General features: G+C 41.9%; 1 protein-coding gene across 1 annotated transcript; it reads left to right on the top strand.

Annotated features, from left to right (window-relative positions):
• The first annotated feature begins 13,847 nt into the window (after nt 1-13,847).
• Nucleotides 13,848-14,457, top strand: LOC143567500 (uncharacterized). The gene is made up of 2 exons (XM_077053904.1): nt 13,848-13,903; nt 13,989-14,457. Exons 1-2 carry the CDS (start codon nt 13,848-13,850, stop codon nt 14,455-14,457), a joined length of 525 nt encoding a protein of 174 aa, XP_076910019.1.
• Nucleotides 14,458-15,063: the final 606 nt, after the last annotated feature.

Genomic DNA, 15,063 nt, shown 5'->3' with positions numbered 1-15,063 from the left:
AATACACCGTCTGCCAGAAATCTTGAATGTTGGGCAGAGATATGGGTAGTGTATTAGTGATCGCGTGAAAAACTCGTGATCGTTGGAGAAATGTGATAATCTCCCTATAGTCTTCAACGCCTCGTGCGTCTGGATCCAAAGTGATGTATTGGTTATGGGCTGGGAAGAATTGTCGTTGCTCATCACCATCATCACCTCCAGTACCTCCAACAGCAGCCATATCTGCACAAAACAAATCAAGTTAGAGACCATATAATCATCTCACAAGTTCGCTGTGTACCATATGCGAAGTTGTGATGTACAGGCGAATTTAAAGTTGAGGCGAAGTTGGGAACAACTTCGCTTCATCTGTAAGTTCGTCTATAAACTTATAAAAAATTTGAAATAGGCGAAGTTATGTTCAAGGCGAAGTTATGGATAACTTCGCCATAGGCGAAATTAAGCTTCAAGCGAAGTTGTGGATAACTTCGCTGAAGGCGAACTTAAGCCACTGGCGAAGTTGAGAATAACTTCGCGTAAACCTTAACTTCGCCTGAATCTGAAACGGCGACTGTTCAGATTCAAACAAGATTTATCCGATGTATCGGACCGATTTAACGATCTAACAATGAAGTCCAACATATTTCAATGGTGTTAGGACGAAAAGGTCGTCCATGAACACGTAACGTGAGGTCGGAAAACTTGGTTTCTAAGGTTCGACGACCCGAGGTCTCGAACCGGGTAGAACTATAACGAGAAAGATAGGATGTTATTGACTACACATACCACTAGTATAGTAGAAACAAGGAACACAAGATCGAAATCGAAAGTGAAGAATAAGATCCGGATGAATTGATTAATCGAACAAGTTCGCTGGTAAATCGAGAAAAAAAATACAGTTTACTGTTTACAATCCCTTATATAGGGCAGAGTTGGTTCAGGCGAAGTTACGCTTAACTTCGCCAAGGCGAAGTTAAGCACAACTTCGCTGAATTCAACAACTTCGCCCGTAATTTTCAAAATCAGCCCTTTAAGTTTGAATAATCTTGAATTTAACCTTAAAAATTACCAAAAAGAGTTAAACAAATATGATCAAGACCCAGTAACCAACAATAAAATAATATAACTACAAAAACTAAAAAAAATTTTAGAAAAATTTTAACGAAATAAGGGATCAAATTTCAGTCTAGTCAGGGACCACTACGTTTTAGAAAAGATCCTAACAGGAATCATACTAACGATGTGACTGTCACTTAGATCCGTGTTTGGCTGTATTATGACATAGAGAAACAGGTTGTAAGCATGTAAATAACTTAAATGGTTTTCATCGTTTCTGTGATACGGATTAAGGTTCAGTTAAGCTCAAAATTTAAGTTGGCAACATCTCAGAGATAATGGTGTCTTCTATCTATTCTCAAAGCGTATTTGGCTATACCCAAGTCACCCCGAATTGACTTCGACCCATAGTGTCTGATTAACTTGTATATACTCGTTGACTGCTTCCCGTTCTCTTCTTACTCCAGACATGAGAAGTCTTGATTGTTACTATGTCTCATAAGTACTAAAAATATACATGTTTTTTTTTTTTTTTTTTTTTTTTTTTTTTTTTTTTTTTTTTTAACCAAACATTCTTATTGACTTCGGAGTATTAAACTACTGCAAGTCCCGAATCTGGATCACTGCAGTGTCTTGAAATGCTTTCTTCACGGGAATCAGATCACTCAGGGGCTCGTGTATGACTGGGTAGTTGCTTTTCTGCCTATCCTTCGAAAAGATATGTATGAAGACATACAAAACTCTTAAGGAGTTTCCACGTAAATTCGAGTAGTTTAAGTTAGTATCACATACACTTTTACGCACCATAAAAATTACCACGACATACAATGACTGTTCTAAAGCCTTTTAAGCCTAATAACTTCACTAGTTAAGCACACACGATTAGTATATATATCATTTTCCAAGGTTGGATCAATTTTCTGTTAAACACAGCATAGAACTTCATACGAAGTAACAGACTTGAAAATTAATTTCATTTCCCTTTAAAAAAAGTTTAAATTCAATCGCCCCAATCACGTCAAAGTCGTCAGGTAAACGGCTATCCTGAAGATCCAATGGATCAACTGGACCGACCACATACTAGTATGTGTCCTTCTTACTAAGTATGACCGACTAATTTTCAGCAACTGAAAGAACACACGTCATAGCTGCCCCGGTCACTTTCAGTCTTCCGGTTAATGGCTATCCTCATTCTCTAAGTTGAAACGAGGACCAAAACATATCCTAGGATATGTCCATCAAACTGAGGTAACCGACTAATTTTAAGCAAAAATGACCCATGTTTTTTTTTTTTTTTTTTTTTTTTTTTTTTTTTTTTTTAAAACAAAGACATGGTTACTCGGGATTGATCATCCCGTTTAGCTCAATTAGGTTTTGAAATCTGGATTTATCAAACGCTTTTGTAAACAAGTCAGCAAAATTTTCAAGTGTATCAACTTTTTCGATCTTGATCAGTTTCTTCTCAGCACAATCCCGTATGAAGTGATGACGAATGTCAATATGCTTAGTTTTACTGTGCTTCACGGGATTGTTAATTACTGAGATGGCGGCAGTGTTATCAATTAAAATAGGAGTAAGTAAGAAATTCAGACCATAGTCGCGCAATTATTGCTGAATCCACAAAACCTGAGAGCAGCAGTTGGATGCTGCCATGTATTCAGCTTCGCATGTTGAAATTGCAACTGATGTCTGTTTCTTGCACTGCCAGGAAACTAATCTTCCTCCAAGAAACTGACAGCCTCCTGTTGTTGACTTCCGACTCTGATTACAGCCACCATAATCAGAATCTGTATACGCCACCAGTTCAACGTCTCCCCCCTTTGGGTACCACAAACCTAGTTTCGGCTTGCCCTTAAGATACCGCAAAATCCTCTTCACACCTTTCATGTGAGATTCCTTTGGGTTTGCCTGAAAACGAGCACAAAGACAAACAGAAAACATTATATCGGGCCTAGAAGCAGTTAAATACATTAATGAACCTATTATCGCCCGATACAGAGTAGGGTCCACATCTGCGTCACCATCTGATTCAGCGCCCAATTTGTGATTGACGCAGATTGGGGTGTCATATGGAGAACTGTCCTCCATCTTGAATCTCTTCAGCACATCATGAACATACTTTGTTTGATGAATGAACATCCCATCCTTCTTCTGATCAACCTGCAATCCTAGAAAGAAGGTTAGTTCACCCATAGCACTCATCTCGAATCGTTTCTTCATGACAGCCTCAAAATCCTGACACATGGATACTCTTGATGCAGCAAAAATGATATCATCCACGTAGACTTGAACCAGTAAGAAGTCACATCCTTCTCTCTTCACAAACAGCGTACTGTCAATCAATCCCCTTTCAAAACCATTTTCCAGCAAGTAGTCCGATAACGTTGAATACCAGGCACGAGGTGCCTGATGTAACCCATATAACGCCTTGCTCAACCTGTATACGTGATCCGGAAAGTCTGGGTCAGGAAAACCCGGAGGTTGCTCAACAAACACAACCTCATCAACTTTCCCGTTAAGAAACGCGCTCTTCACATCTAGCTGAAACACCTTCATCTTTTTAGATGCAGCAAACGCCAAAAACAATCGAATCGCTTCTAACCGGGCAACAGGAGCGAAAACCTCATTGTAGTCAATACCCTCTTGTTGATTAAAACCTTTAACAACCAACCTCGCCTTATTTCTCACGATAATCCCCTTTTCATCCCTCTTGCACTTGAACACCCATTTCGTGCCTATAGCATGCACATTTCTTGGTTTTTCAACCAAGGTCCAAACTTCCATTTTCTCGAACTGAGCCAACTCTTCTTGCATGGCTTCGACCCACGAGCTGTCCTTTAAAGCCATTTGATAATTCTTTGGTTCAATTTGGCTTATAAAGCAGGAGTACAAACATTCATTTATTATACCCGTTTCTTTTATGCTTGTATAAACACAGGTGTGCTCATTCAGGCTACTTCTGGTTTGTACACTCGAGGACACATCACCTATAACGTTCTCCAATGGGTGATCTTTGTGAATTCTCGTGGTCGGAACAGCACCGACATGCAAATTGTCTTCCAAGTTCGAAGAGATCTCATCTATGGTTGTTTCTGGCTGAGAGTGAAAAGGATTAATAAATTCATCTTCAGTTGAGGCCGCAGGGGTATCGATCGTGTTTGATGTGGAAGGTTGAGATTTCTCAAAAATCTGATGTTGCAATATATTCTCTTCCTCATCAAGTATCATCTTCGTCACAGCTCTTTCGTCTTCTTCAGAAATTTCCAAATTAGGTACGTTAAACGACTTAAAAAGTTTAACATAGTCAAACAGCTCAGCAGGTCCATTGCTTGGTTTTGGCGGTTGGTAACTAGTAATGTCGGTGTTACAAACCACCTCCACCTTGCAAGTTGTCGTATTGAAGACCCGTCTGTTGGGAGTCCCAACAACATAACCGACTAGGATTCCCTCATCGGCTACTTCACCAAATTTCGAGTTAGTCTTCAAAATCGAACAAGGAGACCCAAAAGGTTCAAGACCGCACAAGTTGGGCTTCCTTCCGTGCATAAGCTCGTAACAAGTTTTTCCAAGTCTCTTAACGGTTAACACCCGATTCAGAACATAGCAGGCTGTAGCAACTGCTTCAGCCCAGAACATCACAGGAAGTTTTGAGTCTGCCAGCATAGTTCTGGCTCATTCAATCAACGTTCGGTTCTTCCTTTCAGCTACTCCGTTCTGTTGTGGAGTATATGGAGCGCTGTATTGATGCTCAATACCCTTCTGAAGACAAAAGATTTCCATCTCAAAGTTCTTGAACTCTGTCCCATTGTCGCTTCTGATGAATTTAACTGATTTACTCATGACGTTCTCAACTTTTGTAATTAGATTCTTCACCATTTGAGCCGTCTCGTCTTTCGTTTTCAGAAAATATACCCACGAGTATCGCGAGTAGTCATCAGTGATCACCAAGCAGTAAGAGGTACCTCCTAGACTTTGTACATTCACGGGACCGAAGAGATCCATATGAAGTAGTTCTAGAGTACCGGCAATTGAGTTAATCTTCTTGGTGAGATGGGATTTCTTGTGTTGCTTTCCCTTCTTGCATGCTATACATTTGTCTTCAAAGTTAAAACTTTTTAAGGGAACGCCCATCACAAGCCCATTCTTGACAATGAAGTTCATCTTCCGAAGATGAATATGTCCCATTCTCCTGTGCCATAATTCTGATTCTGATTCGCTTGCCTTTGTCATTAAACAGGATTCTCTGGTGGCCATTTCAGTAGACCTCATATCCATCACATATGTATTCGTTTCACGTGGAGCTTTCATTACTATCCATTCTTCTGGTATATGTAAACCAGGCTTCAATACAATCGCTTCATTCTTAGTGAAATGGACAGTGTATTCTTTATCACAGATCTGCGACACACTCAGCAGATTGTGCTTTAATTCCTCCACAAAATTTACGTTTTCAAGTGTCATTCTCCCATTCGACACAGTTCCTCTACCGGTAATCCTTCCTCCGCTTTCACCAGCAAAACTAACTCTAGCTCCCTGAACAGGTTTTAAGTCTTGCAACAAGTGTTTGTTGCCTGTCATGTGCCTGGAACAGCCGCTATCTACAATCCAAAGATTGTTTGCAGCCCTGTTCAACTGTTCCTGCACAATAAAACAAAGAGTTAGAATCTTGGGACCCAAGACCAATTGGTCTTGGATCGATACGTCCCGTACCCTGGCTTTCTTAAGTTAGCATCAGGATAATTTCTGTAAGTCCTGTTAGGGAATCTCCCTGCAGATTGTGTGTAATGCCTTCCAAACCTTTGAGAATTGAAGGTGTTATATCTTGAGGTTTGGTTGTAAAACTGAGGTTGGTTTTTATGAAAACTTGAATTCGTTACATTTTGGCATTTTTTAAAGTTTTCATTTTTAGCAGTAACAAAATGACGCTTATACTCAGTTTTATTTGGCTTCACACCTCTTAATCTTGGCTCCAGAGGGCAATCTGCAACTAAATGCCCTAATTTGTTATATCTAAAGCAACACCGACTCTCCAATTTCTTGTCAAATGTTGGTTTGGATGTAGAGGTAGTGTTACCAGCCGTTCGTCTCACATAAGGTGGGACGTACGGATTGAGTGGAGAACTCTTTTTAGAAACTTTATTTTTATCTCCATCGGTGGGTAACCCTACCTTCTCTTTTGTCTGATCAGATTCGGACAACTTATCCGAATCCGATGAAACTGGACTCAAAACAGAAATATTCACATTAGAAACTTTCGAACTTGTTTCTCCACAGCTAACACTTGGTTTTACACTTGTAATCTTGATTGGAGTTGTCTGAGGAACTTCGAAATCGACAGATTTCTGAACACTCGGATTATAAGTATAGTTGTGGTTAAAGGGTGGTGGAACTTCATTATATCCGATTCCTCCCCTCTTTGCAGAGGTACCTGGATCACTCACGAGGTGATCAAGGATGGCCGAGGAATTCCTGAACTGCTCAAGTTTGCGGTTCAGTTCCACCACCTTTACCTGGTGGTCAGCAATCTGTTTATCTCGATCAGCAATCACTTTAGTTTTTTTCCTCCAAAACTTCATAACTAAGATCAATTATTTCAATTTTCTCAGCAAGTTTAATTTTTAAGCTTTGAACGTCTTTTTCACATGCTTTTATTTTAATTTTATAACTCGTTTCTCTTGCTTTCGTAAAATGGTGATCTTCTTTAATAGTTTTAAAGTCAGCATCTAAATGGACATACTGATCAGTTATTGTTTTAAGTTGCTCAGACAGATTCTCACAACTAGTACAAATAGTTTTAGGACTTACCTCGGAGCGATTATCCTTGTCATCTGCCATGAAAGCTGTTTCTTCTTCAGTAGCTTTCTCAATTCCTTCAACCTTCTCACATTCTTTCACTTCAGCCTCAGCCATGTTCGCTTGTTCACCAGAACCACATGAATGCGAGTTCCAGTTGTACTCACCTGCTTCTCTGGTCAACATGGCGTTAATCTCTCTGTTAACTCCAGAATGTTGTGTAGGTCGACCTTGTCCTCGTTCAACCCTCTCATTTCTGCATTCCTTGGCAAAGTGCCCGTACTGCTGACAATTATAGCACCTTACCTTGGATTTGTCGAACCCGGGCCGACCACCAACAAATTTTCTTCCAGTTTTGTTCATAAAACGTTTCACACGCCTCACAATCATTGCCATTTGCCACTGCAAATCCATCTTCTCCAGATCATCAGCATCGATCTGATCGTAATCCTCATCAAGAGCAGCAGGGTCCACAATCTTCCCCTGGATGTAGTTTTCATAGGAAGCAATAAATGATGCATAGACTGCAAACTGCTCTTCAGCAGATTTTACACTCATAGGCATCTTGGAATAACTATTGCTAGATGCATTTGCAGAAAAACTACTTGTGGATGCTTGAGGCTTTGAAGTACTAGATCCTCCAGCAACGAAACATACATCACCATTCGTGTTTACAGAAACTTTTCCTTCATGAGACGAGTCAGAGCCTGACTCCCCTTTCGAGTAAAAAGCAGCAGATTCAGGCCTTGAACTTGAGCCTGAGTTAACCTTAGCACCATACATACCAGGGTCTTGTATCTGATCTGTTGGTGTTTCCTTTCGAACCATATTAAGCTCATAAGTTCTGAGCTTGTTTACTGCCGTTTCAAGATCACAATTTGGAAAGTCTCTGTCTTCCCTCATAAGGACGGTGTACATTTCCCACTTCGGTGGGAGAGCATCGAGAAGCTTTTCAACGATCTCTTCTTCTCGGTAAGCAATTGAATAATTGCTGAGCTCTGTCATTAGATGATAGTATCTGGTGATAATATCATCCAGTGATTCGTTCTTCAAAAATTTGAAGACGGAGAACTGGGTTTTTAAGAGTTTGATCTTTGATGCACGTATACCCACATTCCCCTCGAATCTATTTTCAAGAGCATCCCAAAGCTCTCTCGCAGAAGTGTACTTTCGGAACGTATGGAGAACCTCTTGAGGAAGTGCCATTGTTATCGCAGCATGGGCCTTGCTTTCGGCCTCGTACATTTTCTTCTCTTCGTCCTCCATTTTGCTGTACTTCTTAACCACATCGCGACCTTCGTATTGCGCAGTTGGAGGGATATATCCATCCTGGATGCACACCCACATTTTGGCATCCTGGTATTTGATGTATTGGATGAATCTGTCCTTCCATGCCACGAAGTCAGTTCCCTTCATCAGCCTCGGGGCCTTAGTGGCAGACCCCGCTTCTACTTCCGTCTTGACCAAGTCGGAGATATTGATCGACGACATCCTTGCAAAAACCTGAAAAACCTGGAAAAACAAAAAAATATTAAAACAGCTCAGTTGGCGAAGTTAAGAATAACTTCGCTTGAAGGTTAACTTCGCTGAAAGAGAACTTCGCTGAGATCTTAAATTCGCTTGATTTGGGCGAAGTTAAGAATAACTTCGCTTAGCTCTGGCGAACTTATGAGTTGAGCGAACTTGGGTTTGAAGCGAAGTTGCGGATAACTTCGCTAAGGCGAACTTATGAAGTGAGCGAAGTTGTAGTTAACTTCGCTAATCCTTATATCTTCGCCAAAAACCCTAATTCCAGCGACGGCAACTTCGCCTGAAGAATGGTAACTTCGCCCGATGAACGGTAACTTCGCCCGATGAACAGGGAAGTTTGTTCAGATCTGTTTTCGTCAATCTAGCAGCTCCTGATCAATGCAAAGGCTTGAAAATGACTGTCAAGCACTAGCAAAACTCAATCCCAACAAAAACACGTCCCGCGAATAGGTCAAACGAGACGTTTTCTACACCCGCGTGAAATCCCGAACCTCACAATCGAGCCGTTTGGCTCTGATACCAATTGTAGGTTCCTGGACGGATCGTACACGGGATGTCTCTAACAACGCAGGTGCGGAATCCCTGCGTAGGTAGATACGAGTGTAGAGTATGTAGAGATCGAACACACAAGCAATAAACCAACCACGTTATATTGATAACAAACACGTGACCCGAGGTCACCGTTACAGACTATGACACGTAACTCGGTTACTGAAAACTGAAACGAAAACCCTAAACGAACAACCTTAAACTGTTTCGTCTGAAACAGTATATAAACACGACAACTTCGCCACAGGCGAAGTTGTCAATAACTTCGCTGATTCAACAAGTTCGCCATAGCGAACTTGTTGACAACTTCGCGCATTACAAAACAAACATAAACAAAACATAATTACATTACAGACTCGATTACAAATGCTAGACTATGAACTACTGACATACATGTACCAACAGGAAATCATGGTGAAAAACAATAGAAATGAAAGATTGAAGGAGATAAAACCCGTTGTCTTCGTTGTTGATCAATTAGCACGTCACAGTATGATTCCGAGCCTTTCAAAAGCTTCAAAACTCCAATCTTGAGCTCCCAATTTTGTCCAAATGGCTGGTAGTTTTCTGGTTATATCAGGTTTAAGGTAAAAGTTGTTTATATAGTGCACATTGCCCAAAATAATGAAAAAATCGTAGAACTATCTGGAATCTGGGGCTCTAGATGCCGCGTGGCCAGCAATTGCCCTCCTGATCACACGGCGTGCATAGGGGGGGGGGGGGGGGACCGGGCCGGTTCAATCCTGGTGCGTTTTGGTTCATTCCTGATCCTTCCGGTTCTTCATTTTAGCTCTTTTTTTTGCCTTTTTAACCATGATCAATTTCTGGAACCTACATTAGACAAATATGTTACTAGTATACAAATTCTAAATAAAACCGGATACAAACTAATAAAATAATATACAAACTACACAAGGGAATTATATATATTTAGCGTTATATCAATGGACATTACCAGTATGGTGCCACATTTTCGCCTTAACTCTTGATGGGCTGCAAGAGAATGGTTCGAAGGACTCCCACAAGGACCAATTACCATATTCAAAGACCTAATCGCGAAATTATCCCAGCACTTCACTCAGAAGCGGAGACACAAACGTGATCCCACAGACATACTGACGGTGTTCCGCAGAGATAATTAGTTAATCGAAGACTTCATCACTCATTATAATAAAGAAGGCCTTCTGATAGGAGGGGTTAGCAAAGACATGATGAGAGCTGGTTTTTGTCAAGGAGTGCAGAGGATGATCTTTTTTGGTGCTGGTTTGGACGCGATGGCATGCCCTAGTCATGGGATGCCATCATGAGCGCAGCCAAGGTGTATGCGACAACAGAAAAGTCCTTGAGTAGGCGGGAATATTCCAGGCCCAAGGAAAAAAATGAACCCAAAGGGTACAAAGAGAGCAAAAAAGGCAATGGGTCAATATGGTCTAGAATCCAGTTGCCCGTGGAAACGCTGGCACCCACCGCGGCCAAACCGCTGCTGGGAGAAAAGCAGAGTGACAAAGGCCGTGAGTATAAAAACAAAGAATGGACCCCCGTTGTCAAAATCCCCGTCGCAAATACTGGTACAGAGAATGTGGACTTCCGCACACCGAAGCCAATTTTCAAAAGAAGAAACTTAGACAAGTCTAAATACTGCAAGTTTCATAAAGATGTTGGACACAACACGGACGATTGCACCAACCTAAATAACGAAATAGAAGAAGCAGCAATGTCCGGCAAGCTTAACACTTGGTGATTGAGGCGATGAAGAATGCCCGAAATCAAGGAACCATAGGGATGAAGGTCCCCGAAAAAAACAGATTAAAAACCTTAACTCCCATATGATACAAGGCGGAAAACACAAAGGGGTAAAAGTCAGGCATCGAGCAGTGAAGCCTGGAAAGAAGAACCCGTTGTTTTCCTGCGAATCAGAGGAGGACCAACCCTAAAGCAACCGTTGATAATCATCACGTTGATTGGCCACTACCGAAGCATATATATTTTTATTTATCAAGGAAGCACACCTGACATAATGTATCAGCAATACTTTGACAAATTGGACGTGTAAGATAAGGCAAGGTTAGAACCGGTTAATGCCCTAGTGTCAGGATTTTCGAACGAAGTCAGCCACCCACTAGGACAACTGAAGTTCCTGGTAACATTGAGTGATGGCATACATTTAAGAACTGAAGATGTTGAATTCTTAGTGTTAAAGGTAAAATCAAAACATGATGTGATTTTGGGATGAGAGGCGATCGTAGATTTTAATGCCAACCATTCTACCGCACACGGCATAATCGGCATCCCCACTCCAAAGGGCATCGCGTTAATAAGGCCACATAAGGATTGCTTAGTGGCATAAGGGTCATTCCCCAAAAACACCAAGCTTTCATAGGGTGAAACAGAAAAATGGGCGTTGAATGCTAAATTCCCAGATTAGACAGTTACCGTTGGGCCTACATTATCCAGCAGAGGAAATTCACACCTGAAGCAATTGTTGCTGAAGTACATAGATGTATTCGCATGGCAATCAGCGGACATGGTTGGAGTCCCACGTCGCATAGCCGAGCACACATTGAAAGTTAGCCCAGCGTTCACCCTGGTTGTCCAGAATAGATGGAAAAGGGCCCCGAACAAACGAAAACAATGAAGGAGAAGGTGCAAGAACTAAGAAAAGCCGTGATCATCCATGATATTCGATACCAAACATGGGCAGCGAATCCGGTAATGATACCCAAAAGCAAAGGAGCATGGCGAATGTGCATAGATTATAAAGATTTGAACAAGGCCTGCCCTAAAGACTACTACATTGCCAAAGATAGACCTGAAAGTGGATGCTTTGGCACCTTGTTTGAAGTGTTTTTTGCGCATACAAAGGTTATCACTAGATCCACATGGTGGAGAAAGACCAAGATAAGACAACGTTTCACACCGATAAAGGCACGTTCTGTTATAAAATGATGCCTTTCGGATTAAAAAACGCGGGAGCCACATACCAACGGACTAACAGTTTGGGGAACAAATTGGGAACAACCTGGAAGTGTATATGGATGATCTAGTCATTAAAAGCCTAGAGGAAGACCAAATGCTCCGAGATATCGAAGACACATTTAAAAGGTTGCAGAGTATAAGCTTGAAGTTAAACCCTAGCAAGTGTTCATTTGGAATGGAGGAGGGAAATTCCTCCTGGTCATAGTAATGAAAGTTGGATTCAAGGCCAACCCCAAAAAAGTGCAAGCGATCTCACATGCCATCTCTGAAATCCTTAAAAGAAGTACAAAGAATGGAAGGTTAGTGGCCATGAACAGGTTCTTAGCAAACCATGCCACTAAGTCATTCCCGTTTGTAGCAACGTTAAGGAACTGCTTAAAGAAATCACAGTTCAGATGGACACAAGAAGCGAAACAAGCTTTCCAAGAAGTTAAAAGATGTTTGATAGGGTTACCAACGCTGACAGCTCCGTAGAAAGAAGAAGAGTTAATGTTATACCTATCCGCGTCAGATAGAGAGGTGGGTGCGGTTCTGCTATTGGATCGGAAGAAATTCCAAACGCCAATCTATTACATTAGCAGAACCCTAACGGACGCTGAAACCAGGTACTCTACAATGAAAAGGCTAGTTTTAGCATTGATATATGCTTCAAGAATACTCCGCAGATATTTCCACGGCCACCTGATCAACGTGTTAACCAATTACAAGATACAGAATGTACCCCGCAGACCAGAACTCTCAGGTATATTAGCAAAGTGGGCCATTGAGTTAGGAGAACACACCCTGCAATACAAGCCTAGACTAGCAATTAAAGGCCAAGTATTAGGAGACTTCATTGCGGAAGTACCGAGAGATAAAGAGGAAGAGTGTAAAGCGGAAGAAGAACCGCCAAAAGCATTGGACGAAAGTGAAAGGTGGACGTTATTCATAGATGGAGCATCCAAAAGATCAGGAGCTGGCTTGAAATTAGTATGCCTGAGCAAACAAGAGTTCGCATATGCCATCCGCCTAGACTTTAAAAGCACCAATAATGAAACGAACCATGAAGCCTTATTAGCAGGCTTGCGCATAGCCAAGAAATTTGTTGCACAACACATTGAAGCTAGGGTGGACTCGATGCTAATTGCTAGCCAAGTCATTGGAGCGTATGAGACGAAAGACGAAATCGTGTCATCATACTTGGAACAAGCTAGACAAATGACTAAAAGCTTCACGTATTGCCAAGTCATCCATATTAAGAGAAGTGAAAACAAGTCCATAGACACATTAAGAAAAACTAGAAGCAACGAGCTTTGAACACCTAGCGAAAGAAGTAAGGGTGGAAACATATATTGACAGAACCCTCAGTTCCACCATGATAGGTGTGCGTCACGCAAACCCGAGAAGAAACATGGATGACCCCCATCAAGGATTATCTGGCGGAAGGAATCCTCCGCAGAATAAAGCAGAGGCTCAAAAGATAATGCATAAGGCCTTGCAACACCAACTCATGGATGGGATCCTATACAGGAGGTCTTTCCTTGCTCCGCTTCTCCGTTGTGTTAAAGCGGAGGACGCCAGCTACTTGATTAGAGAAATCCACGAGGGTATATGCTGACTACATGTCGGGCCAAGAATGGTGGTAGCCAAGATAACAAACGCTGAATATTATTGGACTGGAATGCATGTAGATGCCGTTAAAGAATTAAGGAAATGTGACTCATGCCAGCGACACACGCCCAACACCCTTCGCCCTAAGAGCAATCTGATCCCAGTCTCGTCCGCATAGCCATTCCAGAAGTCGGCCATTGACATCATGGGCCAATCGATTACTTCACATAATGGGATGAGGCCAAGCAGCTAGCATCCATCAGCACCATTACCATAAAAAAATTCAATTGGGAAAGTATCATATGTCGATTCGGGTTACCCCAAACGGTGGTCATTAATAATGGCATCCAGTTTTCCGATAAGAAACTTCAAGAATGGTTAGCGGAGTTGCAAGTCAAATAGGTGTTCACATCTGTGGCACATCAGCAAGGTAACAGACAAGTAGAGAGAGCCAACCGAAGCATCCTAGATGGGATCAAGTAAAGGTTGGGGCTTAAACGATCTGGGTGGGTTAGGTGGGTACAGGAGTTACCACATCGTTTATTGGCATTCCGGACCCTAAAGAAGACAAGTCATGAGGAAACCCCGTTCAGTCTGACATACGGGACCGAAGCAATGATACCCTCAGAAATCGGGCTGCCATCCGCGAGGGTGCTACTGGTGGAAGAAGGCAATGAAATAGAGCTACGCTTAAACTTAGACCAGCTAGAAGAAAGGAGAGAGTTGGCAGCAATAAAAGAAGAACAATACAAACGCCAAATCAAAAAATATTACAATAGTAGAGTTAAAGAGCGCACGTTCAGAATGGGAGAATATGTGTTCCGTAACAGAGAAGCATCCAATGCGGAATCCCCCAAGAAAATTAGCCTCAAATGGGAAGTACCTTACAAAATTTACCAAGTACTGGGCAAAGGGGCTTATTCCTTGGAAAAATTGGATAGGACATTAATCCCGCTAACATGGAACGCAACGCAACTACAATAATGTTATTTAACTACATCATATGCGGAGCATCAAGCTCCTCAGCACAAAATGTAAAAATCAAAAGACAGTCGCGAACATCATAAGCACAAAATTACCTAATCATAATCCACTTCCTCCTCTTCATACACCTCTTCATTATCACCCCCATCATTGCCTTCACCGTCACCGTGACCGCTAGAAGAAGGCTCGTTGGTTGAACCAGGAGCTGACTCGGCTCCTGCAAAGGCGGTCTTCAAACAATCCACCCCATCAGACTTCTTGGACAACTTGGCAACGGTTCTAACAACTCCGAACGACGAGTTGTCATACCTTGCCTGCAGATCTTGGTAAATCTAATCATTGCCAATATCATGCAGAGGGAAGTCAGTAAGGTGACGATCAGCAGCAGCTAGTTGGTGCGCTTCATGGAAGCCGGCTTTGCGGCCAGACTCATGAGCAGCCGCTAGCAGTTCGGCAATGTAGTCGATGAGATCAGGGCCATCCTTCACACAGTCAACAATCTAAGAAGAGATAACAATAAAGTGAAGAGAGACCAAAGTAATAAACAAATTTTGCTTTGCCTGAAGGGCCTCAACAAGAAGATCACTCATGCGGAGCTCATCAGAC

Source organism: Bidens hawaiensis, unplaced genomic scaffold (genome assembly GCF_021521415.1).
Source record: "Bidens hawaiensis isolate Kalapana, Puna unplaced genomic scaffold, B.hawaiensis_p1.1 tig00023414_1, whole genome shotgun sequence".
NCBI lineage: Eukaryota > Viridiplantae > Streptophyta > Magnoliopsida > Asterales > Asteraceae > Bidens > Bidens hawaiensis.
The sequence above is the reverse complement of the archived record's forward strand: the minus strand, read 5'-3'. Positions and strand labels throughout refer to the sequence as shown.